The sequence below is a fragment of the Coregonus clupeaformis genome, unplaced genomic scaffold, assembly GCF_020615455.1.
Source record: "Coregonus clupeaformis isolate EN_2021a unplaced genomic scaffold, ASM2061545v1 scaf0080, whole genome shotgun sequence".
Lineage (NCBI taxonomy): Eukaryota > Metazoa > Chordata > Actinopteri > Salmoniformes > Salmonidae > Coregonus > Coregonus clupeaformis.
In genome coordinates, this window is record NW_025533535.1 from 43,495 (window position 1) to 66,936 (window position 23,442).

The 23,442-nt window shown below is 42.2% G+C and overlaps 1 protein-coding gene across 1 annotated transcript in view; it reads right to left on the minus strand.

Annotated features, from left to right (window-relative positions):
* LOC121575920 (dual specificity mitogen-activated protein kinase kinase 6) overlaps positions 1–23,442 on the minus strand; it is a 55,217-nt gene that overhangs the window by 1,399 nt on the left and 30,376 nt on the right. Inside the window, exons 2-10 of the mRNA XM_041889215.2 lie at positions 22,066–22,129; positions 18,005–18,053; positions 16,716–16,829; positions 11,541–11,660; positions 5,870–5,986; positions 5,255–5,306; positions 4,198–4,325; positions 3,291–3,368; positions 1,763–1,902 (exon numbers count right to left, since the gene is read on the minus strand). Of these exons, the coding sequence (XP_041745149.1) occupies positions 1,763–1,902; positions 3,291–3,368; positions 4,198–4,325; positions 5,255–5,306; positions 5,870–5,986; positions 11,541–11,660; positions 16,716–16,829; positions 18,005–18,053; positions 22,066–22,129 (862 nt within the window). The remainder of the gene's footprint in view (positions 1–1,762; positions 1,903–3,290; positions 3,369–4,197; positions 4,326–5,254; positions 5,307–5,869; positions 5,987–11,540; positions 11,661–16,715; positions 16,830–18,004; positions 18,054–22,065; positions 22,130–23,442) is intronic.

Here is a 23,442-nt window from a genome sequence, read left to right on the forward strand (position 1 = left end):
GTAAGCATATCCCCACCGCCCCCCATTACATGTTTATTAACCCTCTTCCACAGAAGGATAGTCTCTTTTCTAGCCAGAGGAGAGGTTTACTCAGGTCTTCCAATTATCAATGGTCTGGTAAACAGTTGAGTCACTAAGGTATAAAACAATGCTGTGATCCACTGCTGGAAAGTCCTGCTTTAACCTCTGACCTTTACAGAGCCCAGCTAAACATGGGGAAAACATCCTGGTAAGAGATTAATGATGAATACCTGCATGCATGAGCAATACTGGGACTTAATATGGTACTTAAAATATGAACACACAACGTGCAGTATGTGACCAATGAGACATTGGCTCTGGCCACAAGTAATGCACTACATACTGTAAGTCAGGGATGGGCAACGCTGACCTACAGTATGTAGTGCATTACATTTGGCCAGAGCCAATGTCTCATTGGTCACATACTGCATGTTGTGTGTCCATATTTTAAGTACCCCCTTTGTAGGTTGGCGGTGCAATTTCGAAATTTGGTTGTGCATCAGCAGTTTTTCTGTTGTTATATCAGTAACTGACAGTCACTCAATTAGCCCATGTCAGCTAACATTTTTTAGATTGGTAAATTAGTCTAGCCAGCTAACTAAACTTCTAGTAATCATGGTCAAATTACTGATCGGGGGGCCCCCATTGATTTTGTTAATCATTCTCATTCAGATATCATATTCAAAACTGCAAACATGTTTCTCCGCCTATGGCAAAATGAGTAGAATTTCAGGAAATTAGCTGTAAAACTGAAACAAATTATCATTGCCCATGGTAAAATTAGTAGAATTGCAGCAAACTTGCTTTAAAACGACAACATTTTCTCTACACCCCATGTCAAAATGCAGGACATTAACTTAAAAAAAAAAAAAAAAATTCTCTCCACTGTCTAGAGGGAGGCCACTAAAATGTTTCGCTCGCAAGGAGGGGGGCCCCCCCAACAAAATGTATAGGGCTAGGGCCGGCTCTGACTGCATGTGTGGATTTGGATGTGGGCCACTGCGGCCCCTCATGATGAGTTCAGATTTTTTGTGGACCCCACCCCGATCAAAGTTGCCCATCCCTGCTGTAGGTAATAGGTTCCCATTTCGGACAGCCATAAGACCGAAAAACTAGGGCCTACATAGTACAACACAACAGACTAAGATCCCCCATTAGCAAGGTTTTATGCTGGGAAAAATGTAATTTAGCTTTTATACTGTAGGCCTACATGTAAAACAAATGTAAAACCTTTTAGGGTTGCAGGAAGGGAAAAACGGCATGAGAAGATACAAAATATTTGGTGTGAAGACCTAACAATGCGCGGTAGACATAACAGGCTGGTGAGAATGCATATTTAGACACATTCCACAGAGGGTAGCCTAGACTCTGGAACCCAGGCATCACATTCTGTCCTGGTCATAAAGTGCTTGTGGCTATTACAACAACAACAGGAAAAATTGTCAAGAGAAATTAACTTGTGAGTCTCAATCCAGCAAGCGCTCTAGTCGGACTCATACAATAGCCAAGATATTGAGTGGAATTAGATGCGGCAAAGTACAGAAAGAAAATACTCCACATAACTGACATTGACAACACTTTTGGAGGGCCTAAATTATATACAGGTAAGCCTGGTCCCAGATCTGTTTCTGATGTCTTGCCAACTCCAATTGTCACTGTCATGACAAACATAATAACGACTTGGAAAGACAGCCCAAACAGATCTGGGAACAGGCTAGCTTTACAGGAGAGGAGAACGTACCACAGGGAGGTGAAGTCAACAAATTCAGGGGAGAACTGGTCAACAGGGAGCTGGGGTGATGGTTCCTCCACCACCTGCTTCAGCTGCTGGAAGGGTGTGCCCCACGAGTCATAGGGAAACCGCAAGATGGCCAGCTCAATCTGAAGAGGGTGGCACAGGATATGACTGGGCATGAGATATGACAGGGCACAGGATATGACAGGGCACAATATATAACAGGGCACTGGTAGAGGTCAGGCTATTCATGGGTTGCATGTTTCGTCACAATATTGATTTTAATCAAAATATTTAATCAAAAGTGCCTTACAATGGCTTGTAAATACAATACCATTCAAAGGGATGCAAATCATTTATAGGAAAACCTTTTATCATCATTTTGATGTCGCCAGATTGACATTAGATGCAGTATAACGTTAGCTAGTTAGCTAAGATTGAGGGGAGGCCCCCTGATTTTAGCTAGCTAACATTAGCATTGCTAGCTATTTTTGACGAACTTTGCTAGCTAATGACACCATTGCCATCTGTCTAAAGTAAATTTGACAACATAATGCTGGCAAAGTTGTTTCCTACAAAACATTTGACTACTTTAGCAACGTCATCGTATTTCCAGGCACTATAGTGTAATTTACACTAAACAGTCGTTAGCCTCCGTCCAGAATGACTGGGCTTATCACGACTTTAGGGCACCACTATTGCGCCGCCGGTAGAGGACGGCTTGAGAACATTCAAAACAATGGCATGACGTGACCTAGTGACGGAGGTGCAACCTATGAATATGAATGCAGCATTGTATTATTGTACATAAAATGCACTAAGCTAAAGATTCTGTCATTAGATGCCAGAAATTGGGTGATTTGTGACCCTAGACCCCTCAAACTCAATCTGGACCTTGAAGCCAGTTCCACTGCGTTTTTTAATTGTTCCCCTCTAATCATTATTGATTTAGACCTGTGACACCAGGTGTGTGCAATTAATGATCATGTAAAGAGAAAAACAGTAGGGTAAGAGTTTAATACCCCTGCCCTAGACAGTGTTACATTTCTGAAAACTACCATAGCCAGTTGGAGGATCGTCACATGTTCTTTTGAGACCAACCTGTTTTTGGGTGTGACAGAATTTAGGACGTGTAAATGAGAGAGATAGGAATATTTAATAGCGCTCCTGATAAAATGTCGAGACACCAGTTAGTCTAGAGCAGAGCAGTAGAGGGTCATCATGTCTCACTGAAAGAAGGCAGGGCTTTTCTTGAACATGTAAAACATGTGCTTTTTGCACAAGAATTCATTTCAATTCAATATAACTTTATTTGTCCATTTAGGACTATTACTAGCAATATAGAAAATGTCATTCAGAAAAAGTAAAATATAACGTTTTATCTGTGGTTACTGTATCAGACCTTACTGTATCAGAGGTTGCTAGTGAAATTCATAAATCATATAATATAGGCCTACTAGTGTAATAATCATATAATATGTTTGTAATAATAAATGAATAATCTGCATAAGTAAAAATGTTAATAGAGACTCACCATAGTGATTCCTAAACTCCAGATGTCAGACTTGACGTTGTAGCCTTTCTGATTCGTCTCTGGATTGATCCTCTCCGGCTGGGGGGCAGAACGACACACACACACACACACACACACACACACACACACACACACACACACACACACACACACACACACACACACACACACACACACACACACACACACACACACACACACACACACACACACACACACACACACACACAGCACGAGACCCGGATAATATCACTTTAGCATAGCAAACTGACATTAGTCGTCCTAGACGACCCAAACTCCCCCCGTCATCTGTACCTCCAACACACACAGCCCATTCTGTTCTTTGAGTGCTACCAGGCCCTAAAAACCGCTCAGCCAATCAAAGGCTCTGTGGACACACTGTTTGGGCACACAGCAGTTAAAAGCTAACTGGGGTTATTAAAGGGCATGGCTAATGACATAACATAGAGACCTGTAGCACTTAAACATATAGGTAGCAAGCAGCCAATGCAGTTCAAACTTGTACAATAATAAATTAACATGAACATCATGTATCATATCTCTGTTCTGTAAACAGTTATTCACTGAGCCAGCATAAAGAGATTGAACAGGATCTTAAGCACTTACAAATTCGTAACATATTGTACAAATTGGAATTCGTAACATGTCATATGAATTGCAGGAAATGTATTTATTTGTATAACTTTTTTGCAGGACGTAACATATCATAGGAAATGGATGACGTTGTACACAACTGTGCAACAGTTTAGGGGACCCGCTTTGGGTCATGAGCATCTTTAAGCCTAAATCCTTTCTAGTTTGTTTTGACTGAGTAGACATCTATTTTGTATCTCTTTTAAAACCCATAGACCTCTCCTACCACACACCCACACACACAACCGCTCACCGCCATGTAGGGCTTGCAGCCGGCATCCATGGTCTTGGCCACGGAGTCCACCAGGTAACCGCTGATCCCAAAGTCACACATCTTCACCTGGCCCTGTGTGTTGATCAATACGTTCGATGGCTTCACATCTGAGGGAGAGAGAGGGGGAGAGAGAGAGAGAGATGGAGGGGAGAAAGAGAGGAGGAGAAGGAGATGGAAGGATATAGAGAGAGGAGAGAGCAAGAGAGAGAGAGATGGAAGAAAGAAAGATATGGAAGAGAGAGAGGAGTGTGAGGGAAGTGAAAGAGAAACAGGGTCATCACTGATTTAATCTGCCGTGTCAGTTACCCACAGCGACAGAACTGGGAAGCAGTTAACGGTCTCAAACACACAGCCCTCAAAACACTTCCGCAGCAGGAATGTGGTCGCTGGCTAGGCGTAGTTGTGTCACTTTATTTTAGTAACCTGCAATCATCTTAAATTACTACATGCGATGTTAATACAGAAACAGCCGCATGTCGGTTCACGGTTGGAACACTGAGGTTTTAGACACAAGAAATCAACACTTTGACCTTTGGTGAGGCATGGTTTTAAAGGATGGACACTAGTCCAACTGTTTTAAGGTGTACCCTATAGAGATGCATGATACAGGTAACTGCCAAAATAAAGGAAACAACAACATAAGTGTCTTATTAGGGCGTTGGGCCACCACAAGCCGCCAGAACAGCTTCAGTGCGTCTTGGCATAGATTCTACAAGTGTCTGAAACTCTATTGGAGGGATGCGACACCATTTTTCCACAAGAAATTCCATAATTTAGTGTTTAGTTGATGGTGGTGGAAAACGCTGTCTCAAGCGCCACTCCAGAATCTCCCATATGTGTTCAATTGGGTAGAGAGCTGGTGACTGAGACACACACACCCTTTAAATGTGACCCTAAGCATGATGGGATGTTAATTGCATAATTAACTCAGGAACCACAACCTCATTGTATTCATCATTTACTCAAGTGTTTCCTTTATTTTGGCAGTTGCATATTTTAATATAAAACGTTCCATTTAAATCTGTGATGTTCTTACCTCGGTGGATCACTGACAGGTTACTGTGCAGATGTTCCAGAGCCTTCACTACCTGTAACCAGGGAGATTAGAACATAAGAACATTAGAACAGAACACCGACACATTAGCAGTAAGAGAAGAAGGAGATTGGGGAATCCATATGGTTGCATCTATTATTTATTCATTCTTAGTATATTTAGCATCTAGCATGAATGAACACATTTAGTCAACTACATGTACTGTATACCCATGTACAGTACTAGGCTATTCCTCTTGGTCTACAGACTGACTGATCTGACAACAACACGTTCATAATATACTGTATATTCCTACACATAACCAACCCATGTATTATTCATCTTGGTCTCTAGGCTGACTGATGACTGTAGTCCTACTCACATGAATTAAGGAAGTAGGGCCAATCCCAAATCATCCCCTAAACCCTATGCACTTGTGGAGATCTGAGAGGATTTGATTGTTATAAGCAATATGCTGAAACTTCCAGATAGCCTATCAGAGGGCAAGGTGGAGCTATTACCAATATGATTACACCGGTCAATTTCGCTCAGATCTCCGCAAATACATAGGGCGCAGAGCTTAGGGGACGATTTGGATTGGGCCCTAGTCCTACTCACCGAGACGGCCATTTTTCCCAGTATGTCCTCGGGGATGGTCATGCCTTTATCTATCACCTGCTTGTAGAATTTATCCAGAGAAGTGTCCATCAGCTCCATACAGATCCACACGTCACCCTGATGACACAACAAGGGGCATCATTCAGATAAGAGTCTAGGGGAGGATACAGTAAGAGGGAGAGATGGAGAGAGGGTGGAAAGGGGGAGATGGAGAGATGGAGAGAGGGGTAGAGAGATTGGAAATTGAGAGAAATAGAGATGGAAAGAGGGTTATAAGCAATGGAAAAAAGGCAAGACAGAAAGATGGAGAGAGGGGTTGAGAGAGGGATTGGAAAACCACAACAGAGCCAGACCACATTCCTGACACACGGTTCGACTAACAGGAAAGAGCTTTTTCCAATGTGCTCTGCTGCAGAGGGATATCCTGTGGAACGCTCTTTTCTCTTCAGGAGGAAGGTAACTATATCCGGAAATATCAGGAATTATTTATTTGTTTATCTTGACTACAACATAAAAAGGCTCTGCCCTCCCACATCTCTACGCTACCGGTCTGAATGGCAGCCCATCATAGAGTACAATGTCATTGTATAAATCTAGGCTGTAATGGCAGTGTAGGAAGCCTTATGTTCCATATAGTTAGGAAGAGGCCTAAGTTAGTTGCTAAGTACCTGCCTCTATGAACATACAGATGCGGTCAAATATACAGTGGGGGAAAAAAGTATTTAGTCAGCCACCAATTGTGCAAGTTCTCCCACTTAAAAAGATGAGAGAGGCCTGTAATTTTCATCATAGGTACACGTCAACTATGACAGACAAAATGAGAAGAAAAAAAAACAGAAAATCACATTGTAGAATTTTTAATGAATTTATTTGCAAATTATGGTGGAAAATAAGTATTTGGTCAATAACAAAAGTTTCTCAATACTTTGTTATATACCCTTTGTTGGCAATGACACAGGTCAAACGTTTTCTGTAAGTCTTCACAAGGTTTTCACACACTGTTGCTGGTATTTTGGCCCATTCTTCCATGCAGATCTCCTCTAGAGCAGTGATGTTTTGAGGCTGTCGCTGGGCAACACAGACTTTCAACTCCCTCCAAAGATTTTCTATGGGGTTGAGATCTGGAGACTGGCTAGGCCACTCCAGGACCTTGAAATGCTTATTACGAAGCCATTCCTTCGTTGCCCGGGCGGTGTGTTTGGGATCATTGTCATGCTGAAAGACCCAGCCACGTTTCATCTTCAATGCCCTTGCTGATGGAAGGAGGTTTTCACTCAAAATCTCACGATACATGGCCCCATTCATTCTTTCCTTTACACGGATCAGTCGTCCTGGTCCCTTTGCAGAAAAACAGCCCCAAAGCATGATGTTTCCACCCCCATGCTTCACAGTAGGTATGGTGTTCTTTGGACTCAGCATTCTTTGTCCTCCAAACACGACGAGTTGAGTTTTTACCAAAAAGTTCTATTTTGGTTTCATCTGACCATTTCACATTCTCCCAATCCTCTTCTGGATCATCCAAATGCACTCTAGCAAACTTCAGACGGGCCTGGACATGTACTGGCTTAAGCAGGGGGACACGTCTGGCACTGCAGGATTTGAGTCCCTGGCGGCGTAGTGTGTTACTGATGGTAGGCTTTGTTACTTTGGTCCCAGCTCTCTGCAGGTCATTCACTAGGTCCCCCTGTGTGGTTCTGGGATTTTTGCTCACCGTTCTTGTGATCATTTTGACCCCACGGGGTGAGATCTTGCGTGGAGCCCCAGATCAAGGGAGATTATCAGTGGTCTTGTATGTCTTCCATTTCCTAATAATTGCTCCCACAGTTGATTTCTTCAAACCAAGCTGCTTACCTATTGCAGATTCAGTCTTCCCAGCCTGGTGCAGGTCTACAATTTTGTTTCTGGTGTCCTTTGACAGCTCTTTGGTCTTGGCCATAGTGGAGTTTGGAGTGTGACTGTTTGAGGTTGTGGACAGGTGTCTTTTTATACTGATAACAAGTTCAAACAGGTGCCATTAATACAGGTAACGAGTGGAGGACAGAGGAGCCTCTTAAAGAAGAAGTTACAGGTCTGTGAAAGCCAGAAATCTTGCTTGTTTGTAGGTGACCAAATACTTATTTTCCACCATAATTTGCAAATAAATTCATTAAAAATCCTACAATGTGATTTTCTGGATTTTTTTCCCTCAATTTGTCTGTCATAGTAGACGTGTACCTATGATGAAAATTACAGGCCTCTCTCATCTTTTTAAGTGGGAGAACTTGCACAATTGGTGGCTGACTAAATACTTTTTTTCCCCACTGTAGGTCGTTATCAATAAAACATCACATTACGGTGCAGAGAGTTCGATTTGGCTGCTGGGGTGCAAGGAGACCCCCAGCTACGTTAAAACCATTGACAACTGTGTGTCGTTTTTAAGGGATTGTTAAATGAATGTTAACTATTTGGTTGTAATATCATCACCTCTTGTAGAGCATAGTCAGAAATATAAATTTCAGATGCTTCCATGCAAAACAATTGCACACATTCAGCTCTATCATCAGCGTTATAGCATACAGCAAGTAACTGCATGCTTTTCATGATCAGTAAACATCAATTGATCATGTAATTTCAGATACGTGAGGGTAGCCAAACAATATCTTTCAATATTGGCCACCATTAATTGGATATTTGAGTGATAGAAAAGAAGTGAACTATACAAGTATGAGTGATTTAGGTTAATTTCCCATCCTTTGTGGGCTCTGCCTGTCAAGCAGCAGAAGGGTGCATTTGCCGATGTACTGTTAGCTGATAATGTTTACTTTGCAAGCTACTAGTAGAAACTTTGTACAGTTGGCTAAACATAGTGATAAGTAGATCTAATGTTATTTTTCCTCCAACCAACGTAGGCCTTCCTAGTGAAGTTAGCTAACATTTTCAACATTGTTTTTGAGAGTGTTTAATCACGATTGCTGCTGCTGACAGACATGATAGGCTACATTGATTGATTGACCACGTCAAATTGGCTAGCTAGATAATAACAGATAAAGTCAATATGGCTAGTTAACAAGCTACCTTTCAGGGGATAAACTAGACGGCTATATCCAAATATTGTTTGACTTGCTTGCATCTATAGTGGTGATGATAGTAGTCCGACTGACAACTTTACCAGGATGAGGACTTGCCGATGTCAAGCTCTTTCCAAAATCCAAATCTCTGATGAAGCAAGCTAAATACTGGGGCCGCTCCTGTTCAGCCTGTACATTAATGATCTGCCTTCTGTCTGTACTGGGTCTGAAGTTCAAATGTATGCAGATGATACAGTGATATATGTGCATGCAAAGAGCAAACAACAAGCTGCACAAGAACTCACTACTGTAATGGTCCAGGTTACAAAGTGGCTCAGTGACTCGTGTTTGCATCTCAATGTGAAAAAAACTGTTTGCATGTTCTTCACAAAGGGGGCAACAGATGCTACTGAGCCAGAAGTCTATGTGTCAGGGGAGAAGCTCCAGGGGTATCTGATTTTAAGTACCTTGGCATCATACTTGATTCCAACCTCTCTTTTTAAAAAGCATGTGAAAAAGGTAATTCAAATAACCAAATTCAACCTAGCTAATTTCCGATTTATACGAAATTGTTTGACTACAGAGGTAGCAAAACTGTACTTCAAATCTATGATACTCCCCCACTTAACATACTGCTTGACTAGTTGGACCCAAGCTTGCTGTACAACAGTAAGACCTATTCAGTCTGTCTACAAACAGGCTCTCAAAGTGCTTGATAGGAAGCCCAATAGCCATCATCACTGTCACATCCTTAGAAAGCATGAGCTCCTGAGTTGGGAAAATCTTGTGCAATACACCGATGCATGTCTTGTATTCAAGATCCTAAATGGCTTGGCTCCCCCCTCCACTCAGTATTTTTGTTAAACAGAAAACCCAAACATATGGCAGCAGATCCACAAGGTCTGCCATGAGAGGTGACTGTGTAGTTCCCCTAAGGAAAAGCACCTTTAGTAAATCCGCTTTTTCTGTGAGAGCTTCCCATGTCTGGAATACACTGCCATCAGACACACATAACTGCGCCACATATCACACTTTCACAAAATGCTTGAAGACATGGCTAAAGGTCAATCAGATTTGTGAACATGGTCCCTAGCTGTGTGTTGCCGCTTTCCATGTCTGTTGTCTGTAACTTGTGAGGTGTGGAAACACTTTGTTGCTTTTATGAATTTTGTCTTGCTGCTTTTTGTTCTATGTTGCTCGGTCTGTATGCTACGTCTTGTTTGTCCTATGTTGCTATGTCTGTATGCTATGTCTTGTTCTATGTTGTTATTGTCTATATTGTAATTGTTTTTAATAACCTGCCCATTGACTGCGGTTGAAAATTAGCCGGCTGGCTAAAACCGGCACTTTTACTGAAACGTTGATTAATGTGCACTGTCCCTGTAAAAATAAACTCAAACTCAAACTCAAATGGCATGTTGTTTGCTTAGCTAGCTAGCTACATTCTAAATGGATAGGATACCCTCACGTATCTGAAAATACATGCTCAATTGATGTTTACTGATCATGAAAAGCATGCAGTTACTTGCTGTATAACTCTGATGATAGAGCTAAATGTAGAATAATCTGAAATGTGTAGTTCTGACTATGCTCTTCAAGAGGTGATGATATTAAAACCAAATAGTTATAACATTTATTTAACAATCCCTTGAAAACGGCACCTAGTTACCAATGGTTTTAGCAGGGCTAGTCTCCTTGCCCCCCAGCAGCCATATCGAACGCTCTGCACCATACTGTGACGTTTTATTGATAACGACCTATAGAACCCTTTTTACTGGTTCTTTGTAGAAGCTTTATGGAGAAAGGTTCTTTATAGAACCATTCTCAATCTCAAATAATCTACAAATAACCTTTTGGTTATTTGGAGAAGCATTAATTGTTAAAATTCCATTAGGCGTTATTATTGTGTTAATTGACAAGTTGAATCAGGTGTACTAGCTCTGGTACGGCTGGGGATCCCTGAGGAGAGAATTGAGAACCACTGACTTAGTAAACATTCACAAGACACTGTTACTGGCCATCATTTAACATGTAATGACATAACACAAGAGAAACTGGAATGACACTCTCACTCATGGTTGGACAAAAATAACTGAGCAAACCACGCCTCAATATATTCTAAATGAGCCACTGCCCCTACATTTGAATTATAACTAAATTATGAAATAACCCTTTTCTGAACTGCAAATAACCATTAAAGGGCTCAAAGGGTTATTTGAGTCATTATGGCTCAACATAGAACAATCACCCTTACCATAGAACCCTTGAGGAATCTTCTTCTCTTTTTTTTTGGACAGGGTAAAAAATAGCCTGTTTTAAAAATAGAAAATAGAACATTCTGATCCATTGCACTCCGTTTTAAATTGCAAGGGTGCCAATATACTTAACAGCATATCTACAAGGCTCTGTCCTCTGACATCTTTGTAATGACATTGTTGGAAGCCTATGTTCCTTATAGGAATCAACTAAGTCAGTAGGAGAACCCCAGAAAGAGTAGCTGTTGCAACTGCAACAACATATGGGGACCAAATAAACAAATAATAGGTTGTTTATTGTAAAGCGTCTTTGGGTTTTAGAAAAACTCTATAATATGTAAGTATTATTATTATAAAGTAGCTAGTTACCTCTCTGAAGAGTGCGCCGTAGAAGGTGACTGTGTAGAAGCAGTCTACTGTCCTCATAGAGATGTCCAGGTCCATCAGCAGTCTCTTCTGTTCCTGGGTGTTCACTGTGGCACGGATCCTCTAGGGTGGGAGGGAATGGAAATCAAATCAACATTTATTTGCCACATGTGCCGAATACAACAGGTGTAGCAGACCTTACAGTGAAATGCTTACTTACAAGCCCTTAACCAACAATGCAGTTTTAAGAAAAATAAGTGTTAAGTAAAAAATAGATGAGTAAAAAATAAATAATAATAATAATTAAAGAGCAGCAGTAAAATGAAATAACAGTATGGAGGCTATATATAGGGGGTACCGGTACAGAGTCAATGTGCGGGGGCACAGGTTAATCGAGGTAATTGAGGTAATACAGTGGGGGAAAAAAGTATTTAGTCAGCCACCAATTGTGCAAGTTCTCCCACTTAAAAAGATGAGAGAGGCCTGTAATTTTCATCATAGGTACACGTCAACTATGACAGACAAAATGAGGAAAAAAATTCCAGAAAATCACATTGTAGGATTTTTAATGAATTTATTTGCAAATTATGGTGGAAAATAAGTATTTGGTCAATAACAAAAGTTTCTCAATACTTTGTTATATACCCTTTGTTGGCAATGACACAGGTCAAACGTTTTCTGTAAGTCTTCACAAGGTTTTCACACACTGTTGCTGGTATTTTGGCCCATTCCTCCATGCAGATCTCCTCTAGAGCAGTGATGTTTTGGGGCTGTCGCTGGGCAACACGGACTTTCAACTCCCTCCAAAGATTTTCTATGGGGTTGAGATCTGGAGACTGGCTAGGCCACTCCAGGACCTTGAAATGCTTCTTACGAAGCCACTCCTTCGTTGCCCGGGCGGTGTGTTTGGGATCATTGTCATGCTGACTCCTTGCTGTCCCCAGTCCGCCTGGCCTTGCTGCTATTCCAGTTTCAACTGTTCTGCCTGCGGTTATGGAACCCCTACCTGTCCCAGACCTGCTGTTTTCAACTCTTAATGATCGGCTATGAAAAGCCAACTGAGATTTATTCCTGATTATTATTTGACCATGCTTGTCACTTATGAACATTTTTGAACATCTTGGCATGGTTCTGTTATAATCTCCACCCGGCACAGCCAGAAGAGGACTGGCCACCCCTCATAGCCTGGTTCCTCTCTAGGTTTCTTCCTAGGCTTTCGCCTTTCTAGGGAGTTTTTCCTAGCCACCGTGCTTCTACACCTGCATTACTAGCTGTTTGGGGTTTTAGGCTGGGTTTCTGTACAGCACTTCGAGATATTAGCTGATGTAAGAAGGGCTATATAAAATAAAATTGATTGATTGATTGATTGAAAGACCCTGCCACGTTTCATCTTCAATGCCCTTGCTGATGGAAGGAGGTTTTCACTCAAAATCTCACGATACATGGCCCCATTCATTCTTTCCTTTACACGGATCAGTCGTCCTGGTCCCAAACACACCGCCCGGGCAACGAAGGAGTGGCTTCGAAAAACAGCCCCAAAGCATGATGTTTCCACCCCCATGCTTCACAGTAGGTATGGTGTTCTTTGGATGCAACTCAGCATTCTATGTCCTCCAAACACGACGAGTTGAGTTTTTACCAAAAAGTTCTATTTTGGTTTCATCTGACCATATGACATTCTCCCAATCCTCTTCTGGATCATCCAAATGCACTCTAGCAAACTTCAGACGGGCCTGGACATGTACTGGCTTAAGCAGGGGGGACACGTCTGACACTGCAGGATTTGAGTCCCTGGCGGCATAGTGTGTTACTGATGGTAGGCTTTGTTACTTTGGTCCCAGCTCTCTGCAGGTCATTCACTAGGTCCCCCCATGTGGTTCTGGGATTTTTGCTCACCGTTCTTGTGATCATTTTGACCCCACGGGGTGAGATCTTGCGTGGAGCCCCAGATCGAGGGAGATTATCAGTGGTCTTGTATGTCTTCCATTTCCTAATAATTGCTCCCACAGTTGATTTCTTCAAACCAAGTTGCTTACCTATTGCAGATTCAGTCTTCCCAGCCTGGTGCAGGTCTACAATTTTGTTTCTGGTGTCCTTTGACAGCTCTTTGGTCTTGGCCATAGTGGAGTTTGGAGTGTGACTGTTTGAGGTTGTGGACAGGTGTCTTTTATACTGATAACAAGTTCAAACAGGTGCCATTAATACAGGTAACGAGTGGAGGACAGAGGAGCCTCTTAAAGAAGAAGTTACAGGTCTGTGAGAGCCAGAAATCTTGCTTGTTTGTAGGTGACCAAATACTTATTTTCCACCATAATTTGCAAATAAATTCATTAAAAAATCCTACAATGTGATTTTCTGGATTTTTTTCCTCAATTTGTCTGTCATAATTGACGTGTACCTATGATGAAAATTACAGGCCTCTCTCATTTTTTAAGTGGGAGAACTTGCACAATTGGTGGCTGACTAAATACTTTTTTCCCCCACTGTATATACATGTGGGTAGTTAAAATGACTATGCATAGATAATAAACAGAGAGTAGCAGCAGCGTAAAAGAGGGGGTGGGGTGGGGCGACAATGCAAAAAGTCTGGGTAGCCATGATTAGCTGTTCAGGAGTCTTATGGCTTGGGGGTAGAAGCTGTTAAGAAGCCTTTTGGACCTAGACTTGGCGCTCCGGTACCGCTTGCCGTGCGGTAGCAGAGAGAACAGTCTATGACTAGGGTGGCTGGAGTCTTTGACAATTTTTAGGGCCTTCTTCTGACACCGCCTGGTAGAGAGGTCCTGGATGGCAGGAAGCTTGGCCCCAGTGATGTACTGGGCCATACGCACTACCCTCTGTAGTGCCTTGCGGTTGGAGGCCGAGCAGTTGCCAAACCAGGTGGTGATGCAACCAGTCAGGATGCTCTCGATGATGCAGCTGTCAGTCTCCTAAGGGGGAATAGGCTTTGTCGCGCCCTCTTCACGACTGTCTTGGTGTTTTTGGACCATGATAGTTCGTTGGTGATGTGGACACCAAGGAACTTGAAGCTCTCAACCTGTTCCACTACAGCCCCGTCGATGAGAATGGGGGCGTGCTCAGTCCTCTTCTTTTTCCTGTAGTACACAATCATCTCCTTTGTCTTGATCACGTTGAGGGAGAGGTTGCTATCCTGGCACCACACGGCCAGGTCTCTAACCTCCTCCCTATAGGCTGTCTCATCGTTGTCGGTGATCAGGCCTACCACTGTTGTGTCGTCAGCAAACGTAATGATGGTGTTGGAGTCGTGCCTGGCCATGCAGTCATGAGTGAACAGGGAGTACAGTAGATGACTGAGCATGCACCCCTGAGGGGCCCCCGTGTTGAGGATCAGCGTTGCAGATGTGTTGTTACGTACCCTTACCACCTGGGGGCGGCCCGTCAGGAAGTCCAGGATCCAGTTACAGAGGGAGGTGTTTAGTCCCAGGGTCCTTAGCTTAGTGATGAGCTTTGAGGGCACTATGGTGTTGAACACTGAGCTGTAGTCAATGAATAGCATTCTCACATAGGTGTTCATCTTGTCTAGGTGGGAAAGGGCAGTGTGGAGTGCAATAGAGATTGCATCATCTGTGGGGGCGGTATGCAAATTGGAGTGGGTCTAGGGTTTCTGGGATAATGGTGTTGATGTGAGCCATGACCAGCCTTTCCAAAGCACTTCATGGCTACAGATGTGAGTGCTACTGGTCGGTAGTCATTTAGGCAGGTTATCTTAGTGTTCTTGAGCACAGGGACTATGGTGGTCTGCTTGAAACATGTTGGTATTATAGACTCAGTCAGGGACATGTTGAAAATGTCAGTGAAGACTCTTGTCAGTTGGTCAGCGCAGGCTCAGAGTACACGTCCTGGTTATCCATCTGGCCCTGCGGCCTTGTGAATGTTGACCTGCTAAAAGTCTTACTCACATCGGCTACGGAGAGCGTGATCACATAGTCATCCGGAACAGCTGATGATCTCATGCATGCTTCAGTGTTGCTTGCCTCAAAGCGAGCATAGAAGTTATTTAGCTTGTCTGGTAGGCTCGTGTCACTGTGCAGCTCACGACTGTGCTTCCCTTTGTAGTCTGTAATAGTTTGCAAGCCCTGCCACATCCGACGAGCGTCCGAGCCAGTGTAGTACGATTCAATCTTAGTCCTGTATTGACTCTTTGCCTGTTTGATGGTTCGTCGGAGGGCATAGCAATTTCTTATAAGTGTTCGGGTTAGAGTCCCGCTCCTTGAAAGCGGCTGCTCTACCTTTTAGCTCAGTGCAGATGTTGCCTGTAATCCATGGATTCTGGTTGGGGTATGTACGTACGGTCACTGTGGGGATGACGTCATCGATGCACTTATTGATGAAGCCAGTGACTGATGTGGTGTACTCCTCAATGACATCGGAAGAATCCCGGAACATATTCCAGTCTGTGCTAGCAAAACAGTCCTGTAGCTTAGCATCTGCGTCATCTGACCACTTCCTTATTAACCGAGTCACTGGTGCTTCCTGCTTTAGTTTTTCCTTATAAGCAGGAATCAGGAGGATAGAATTATGGTCAGATTTTCCAAATGGACGGCGAGGGAGAGCTTTGTACGTGTCTCTGTGTGTGGAGTAAAGGTGGTTTAGTTTTTTTTCCTCTGGTTGCACATTTAACATGCTGGTAGAAATGAGGTAGAACGGATTTAAGTTTCCCTGCACTAGGAGCGCTGCCTCTGGATGAGCATTTTCCTGTTTGCTTATGGCCTTATACAGCTCATTGAGTGCAGTCTTAGTGCCAGCATCGGTTTGTGGTGGTAAATAGACAGCTACGAAAAATATTGATGAAAACTCTCTTGGTAAATAGTGTGGTCTACAGTTTATCATGAGATATTCTGCTGTTGTTTACAAATATACACAGACCGCCACCGGAGTCAGACGTTCTATCCTGCCGATGTAGCGTATATCAATCAAAAAATCAAGTCTATCCATCCAACTAACTTATTACATCAACAGCTGTCACTATGGCTGCCCAATTCTGATTTTTTGCCCAATTATTGACAAAAGAGCTGATCTGATTGGTCAAAAGACCAATTAGTGGGGAAAAAGATCAGAATTAGGCTGCCTCTATAAACGCAGCCAAAGTGCTTTTGCTATAGTATCCTGAACTAGATCTCCTTAAAGAGAACATCCATAACATCATCAAATCTCACATACCTTCACTGCCATGATCAAGCCACTGGGCATGTGCCTCATCTTGTCCACCACACCGTACGCCCCTCTTCCCAGCTCGTCAATCTGCTCCAGGTCATCGGCTTTCATCACAAAGTTCTGCTCAGGCCAGACAGAGAGCAATGTCAGGCTTGATTCAAACATTAAATGGGTGACACAGTGACGTGAGAGAGAGAGAGTGAGTAAGACTGGGTCAAATTCTCCCTTACTTCTCCCATACTTGAAGTAATCACTGAACACAAAAAGAGAGGGATAAAGAGAGGTCCTTGGGGTTTTTGGTACCCAATCCTCATCTTGTGCAAACAAACAGAAACAGAGAGCGAAAAACACTACAAGAAACACTAAATCCTAATCTACCAACATACGGGGTCATTCTAGGTGGGAGTATCTCTCTTCTCCTCTTTGTTTGAGAGTGCTGCTTTGGCTCGGAGCTATGTCTTTGTTTAAACAACTACTCCAACAAAAGTTTTTTATCAACATGGAAAGCTTTGGACATTGAAACACTAAATAGTCCAAAGACGCCACAAATGTCCCTTTTCATCTGAAAGAATAGTTTATGTAAATCATGGGACCATTTTAGTTTTCTTACACTTTATACAAGAACAAAAAAATAAATTGCTGCCCTGACTTTGACTTCAGGCTATATTGTAGCACAAAAAAAACGGGCATCTTTGCCAACGGAAAATTCCACTTATTTGATGAGTTTAAAATAAATATTTTTACTGCCCGTCAGGCAGTAAAGCACATTCCAGTCTGCCTACAATCAGAAGTGTTCAATCTGGGTCGTAATGTTCGGTAGACCGTTCCTTACGGCTCACAGACCCTTAATTGAGCCAAGCTTTCAGCTTTCAGCTTTCTGCATCCAGACCACAGACATTTTTACATTTACATTTTTAGTCATTTAGCAGACGCTCTTATCCAGAGCGACTTACAGGAGCAATTAGGGTTAAGTGCCTTGCTCAAGGGCACATCGACAGATTTTTCACCTAGTCTGCTCGGGGATTAGAACCAGCGACCTTTCGGTTAGTGGCACAACGCTCTTAACCACTAAGCTACCTGCCGCCCTCACAGACAGAGGACCTAACTCAACCTAAAGTATACAGAGGTTAGAACAACTATATACAGATGTAAAAACGTATGTTTACGTAAGTACTTCAGTTTTAAATAAAGGTTTAGTCAAAGGAATATGTGTGGGAAAGAACATAGTGGTAGATGAAAGGTAAGAATGTGAGACAGTTAGAGATAGCGTACTGAACATTAACTAGATGAGGTACCTTCTCTCCGATGGTCACACAAGCTTTCGAATCCAAATCTCTTGGGGGTCTGTAAGGTAGACAGTTGTTAGGATAAAAAACTGTTTATGTACAACATTATCTGTATGGATCAGGGTTGGGATCAACTTGGAATTTCTGAATTTAATTAAATTCAGACAATGAATTTGAAATTAATTTGAATTGGCCACATCCCACAGGATGCAGAATCTGAATTAAAATTGAATTGGAAGTAGAATTTAATTAATTGAATTGAAATTAATTAAATTCAACTGAGATGTGAACCATGAAAGTCTCATTCATTTGACAAATATTTGATCAAAAGGATATGCCACTTATTAATGCAAAAAATACACATACCATTTCAAATATTAATTTGATTATAACTAAAAGATGTCAAACAGTTTTTTTCTTCTTTGTCATGATATGTTAGATTGTTCCCTTGCATACTGCAGTGTTCGGGCTAATGAATTCTGGGAAATTATTTTTTTCTGATATTTAAAAACATTAAGGGAATTCTTAATTATTATAGACAACCCACAACATGATCTTAGAATATTTCCAGACCACTGTAATTATAAAAAATTGTTTTAGAAGAATGAGTTTTAAAAATTAAATGTTTCAACCTTATGCTGCATGGTATTGCTAACCATACATAATGTCAAAATAAAAATGTATATGGTGATGTGTAGAATAAATAAGCCATTTGGATTTCATTGAATTTCATTGATTCAATTCTACTTCAATAATTGAATTGGAATTAAAGAGCAATTTGAAACTCAATTCAGAACCCTGGTATGCATTAATTCATTATGCTTTACACATTTCATGTGAAGAACTGCATGTAGCCTAAACGATAATGTAAGAAACTGAGCATTAGTCTAGAGTTATCTTCTTTTTGACAGTGAAAATGTACTATATCAACAATATTCGCTGGCACATTGCTCCAAAGATAAACAGTATGTGAACCACTGGGTGAACGCATCCAAAAGGTCATCTCTAACTAGCCTTCTCTATCCTCAGTCATGGGAGGAAACAGAGTCGTCAGTGACATCTTTAGAATCATTAAATTGATTTAGCAGCATTGTATCCTGTAATATTCATGTGCAACATACTGAATTGTAATTGGTTGCATTCTGCTGTCATATACTGTGCTATGATTGGTTAAGACCAACCAGGTCGTGAGGTTATTGCAGTTCATCATGGCCGGAGACACGAACATGAACATGCCAGTGTAACGTGGTTTGTTATGGTTCCACATGCTACTGCAAAAATGTGTATTTAATGTTTATGTATTCTAATTGGTTGGTTCAAGTCAGATGTCAATAAGGTGTAATGTCATTGGCTGCGCTTGCAGATAGGGGGAAATCGCGAACATAAATTCTTCCCAGTCCGATAATTCTGTGCAGGCAGTAGTCCCGTGTAGCTCAGTTGGTAGAGCATGGCGTTTGCAATGCCAGGGTTGTGGGTTCGTTTCCCATGGGGGACCAGTATGAAAAAAAAAATATGTATGCACTCACTAAATGTAAGTCGCTCTGGACTAAAATGTAAATGTAATGTCACGTTCTGAAGTGCTGTGTTCTATTTTCATATTTCCAATTTCACCATATACATTAACTGGTGTATAATATACTGTATGTACAGTATCCTGTTAGACACTATGAGCGAGTTTGATTAATTCTAGCCATGCATTGACATTATTGCTGTACGAGCGATTAATTAGCATGCTCTATTGAAGTAATTGTGGTCGCATTTAGCTCGTGACTCATACATAGTGGGTTCTCCTTGCTGCAGATCCATGCTACAGCAGTCATCTTGGTGCATGTCAGATCCATGTTACAGCAGCCATCTTGATGCATGTCAGATCCATTTAACAGCAGTCATCTTGGTGCATGTCAGATCCATGTTACAGCAGACATCTTGGTGCATGCCAGATCCATGTTACAGCAGCCATCTTGGTGCATGTCAGATCCATGTTACAGCAGCCATCTTGGTGCATGTCAGATCCATGCTACAGCAGCCATCTTGGTGCATGTCAGATCAATGTTACAGCAGTCATCTTGGTGCATGTCAGATCCATGCTACAGCAGCCATCTTGGTGTATGTCAGATCCCTGCTACAGCAGCCATATTGGTGCATGTCACCTTCGGAAAGTATTCAGACCCCTTGACTTTTTCCACATGTTCTTACGTTACAGCCTTATTCTAAAATGTAATTATTTTTTTCCCTCATCAATCTACACACAATACCCAATAATGACAAAGCATTTATTAAAAATAAAAAACGGAAATATCACATTTACATAAGTATTCAGACCCTTTACTCAGTACTTTGTTGAAGCACCTTTGGTAGTGATTACGGCATCGAGTCTTCTTGGGTATGAAGCTACAAGCTTGGCACACCTGTATTTGGGGAGTTTCACGCATTCTTCTCTGTAGATCCTCTCAAGCTCTGTCAGGTTGGATGGGGAGTGTTGCTGCACAGCTATTTTCAGGTCTCTCCAGAGATGTTCGATCGGGTTCAAGTCCGGGCTCTGGCTGGACAACTCAAGGTCATTCAGAGACGTGTCCCGAAGCCACTCCTACGTTGTCTTGGCTGTGTGCTTTGGGTCGTTGTCCTGTTGGAAGGTGAACCTTCGCCTCAGTCTGAGGTCCTGAGCGCTTTGGAGCAGGTTTTCATCAAGGATCTCTCTGTACTTTGCTCCGTTCATCTTTGCCTCGATCCTGACTAGTCTCCCTGCCGCTGAAAAACATCCCCACAGCATGATGCTGCCACCACCATGCTTCAATGTAGGGATGGTGCCAGGTTTCCTCCAGACGTGACGCTTGGCATTCAGGCCAAAGAGTTCAATCTTGGTTTCATCAGACTTGTTTCTCATGGTCTGAGAGTCTTTAGGTGCCTTTTGGCAAACTCCAAGCGGGCTGTCATGTGCCTTTTACTGAGGAGTGGCTTCCGTCTGGCCACTCTACCATAAAGGCCTGATTGGTGGAGTGCTGCAGAGATGGTTGTCCTTCTGGAAGGTTCTCCCATCTCCACAGACACAATCCTGTCTCGGAGCTCTACAGACAATTCCTTCGACCTCATGGCTTGGTTTTTGCTCTGACATGCACTGTCAACTGTGGGACCTTATATAGACAGATGTGTGCCTTTCCAAATAATGTCCAACCAATTGAATTTACCACAGGTGGACTCCAATCAAGTTGTAGAAACATCTGAAGGATGATCAATGGAAACAGGATGCACCTGAGCTCAATTTTGAGTCTGATAGCAAAGGGTCTGAATACTTATGTAAATAAGGTATGTTTTTTATTTTTAATAAATTTGCAAAAATGTCTAAAAACCTGTTTTCACTTTGTTATTATGGGGTATTGTGTGTAGATTGCTGAGAAAAAAAAAATTAATCAATTTTAGAATAAGGCTGTAACGTAACAAAATGTGGAAAAAGTCAAGGGGTCTGAATACTTTCCAAAGGCACTGTACATATTGTGTTTTGTAATATTTTTGTAGTTATATTATTGATTATTCCCCAGTCTGATAATTCTGTGCAGGCGATCCATGCTACATCAGTCATCTGGGTGCATGTCGCACATCTTATGTGCTCATTCTATGTCAGAATAAACCACAGATCAACTGGGACCAATAGCTGACCTTCTTTTCTTTATTACACAACACAAAAGAGAGTAGGATCACATCTGTTACACAACAGTTCAGCTAATAAAGTAGAGCTACGTTTATAAACAGCCTGTCATCCTGCATTTGATTATTTTGTACAAAGTGTGCAAAAGAAGACATTCATATTATCATGTCTCATAAAAAACAGGGTAACACTTTATATTAATATATTAAGTTGCTCTTGTACCTTTGTACTCAAGTAACATTGTAATTACACTAGTAACGACATGGTAATACAATAATACAATTTTGCTAAGTATTAGGCTACTTTAGTAACCTCATTGTAACTGCATAGTGAAAGTTTTTTGTAATTACACAAGAAGAAGAATGCAGTGTTGTTGGAATACAAAGAGTTGTGATATAAAGAAGATAAATAAGACTAAAAGTCTTACGCGGCAGCAGGAAGAGGCTGCTCAAACACCTCCTTGGAGAGCGTGAGCACCGGCTTCCTCTTACCTGGAGGGAAACAGAAAGAACAGCAATAAACAACTGGTAGAACAATACAATTCTACACACACACACACACACACACACACACCTGAAGACAGCAAATCACATTCAACAAACTTAGAAAGGCAGTTTGGATGACCCCAATCAATTGTAAACTGGAGTTTCTAAAAATGTTCATTTTAGTCATATCCGATGACCCATCCTGTAGTGTATTTTCCCTTCCAGAGCCCGAACCCAACACCCGACAGCCAGGCAGACAGGCAGACACTTACGGTTGGATGCAGTGAGTGACTCCAGATCCTAATTGAACGCAACAAGCCCTGTGACTACGAGCAGCGAGAGGAGAAGAGATATGTCTGCAGCGGTGAAGCCAGGTGGGTTAGAGCTCTCTCCATCTGGAGGTACTGCACTGAGCGGGCGGAGGGTTTAAATGGCACGATGCCACGGTTACAGGGTATTTTGGACAATCCTGACGATGTGACTGGGGCATGAGTGACAGGTTGCCGTCGCCAACAAAGTGTGTGTGTGCGCGCGCGAGAGCATCTGGTTCACACCTCCCCTGACTGGATCAGGGAAGCTAGTGTTTCCACACATAGACCTGGGTTTAACTAATATTTGAATATGTCATTTAGCTGTGCTTGATTGAGCTTGCCTGTTGCAACAGAACCAATAGAAAAAGTCCCAAAAATGGAAACATTACCCTACCCACCTAGAACTCCAGGCAGACTAAAGAAAAAGCTGAAAATATTTGAACAATTTCAAATACTATTTAAATCCAGGTCTGCTCACTAACACAGCAGGGCTGGGCCACACATCCATGTCACACACTGTAAACAGGTGACTACACGTAAAGCACGGAGGAGGAGGTGTTATGGTGTGGGGGTGCTTTGCTGGTGACACGGTCTGTGATTTATTTAGAATTCAAGGCACACTTAACCAGCATGGCTACCACAGCATTCTGCAACATTACGCCATCCAATCTGGTTTGGGCTTAGTGGGACTATCATTTGTTTTTCAACAGGACAATGACCCAACACACCTCCAGGCTGTGTAAGGGCTATTTTACCAAGAAGGAGAGTGATGGAGTACTGCATCAGATGACCTGGCCTCCACAATCCCCCGACCTCAACCAAATTGAGATGGTTTGGGATGAGTCGGACTGTAGAGTGAAGGAAAAGCAGCCAACAAGTGTTCAGCACATTTGGGAACTCCTTCAAGACTGTTGGAAAAGCATTCCAGGTGAAGCTGGTTGAGAGAATGCCAAGAGTGTGCAAAGCTGTCATCAAGGCAAAGGGTGGCTATTTGAAGAATCTCAAATA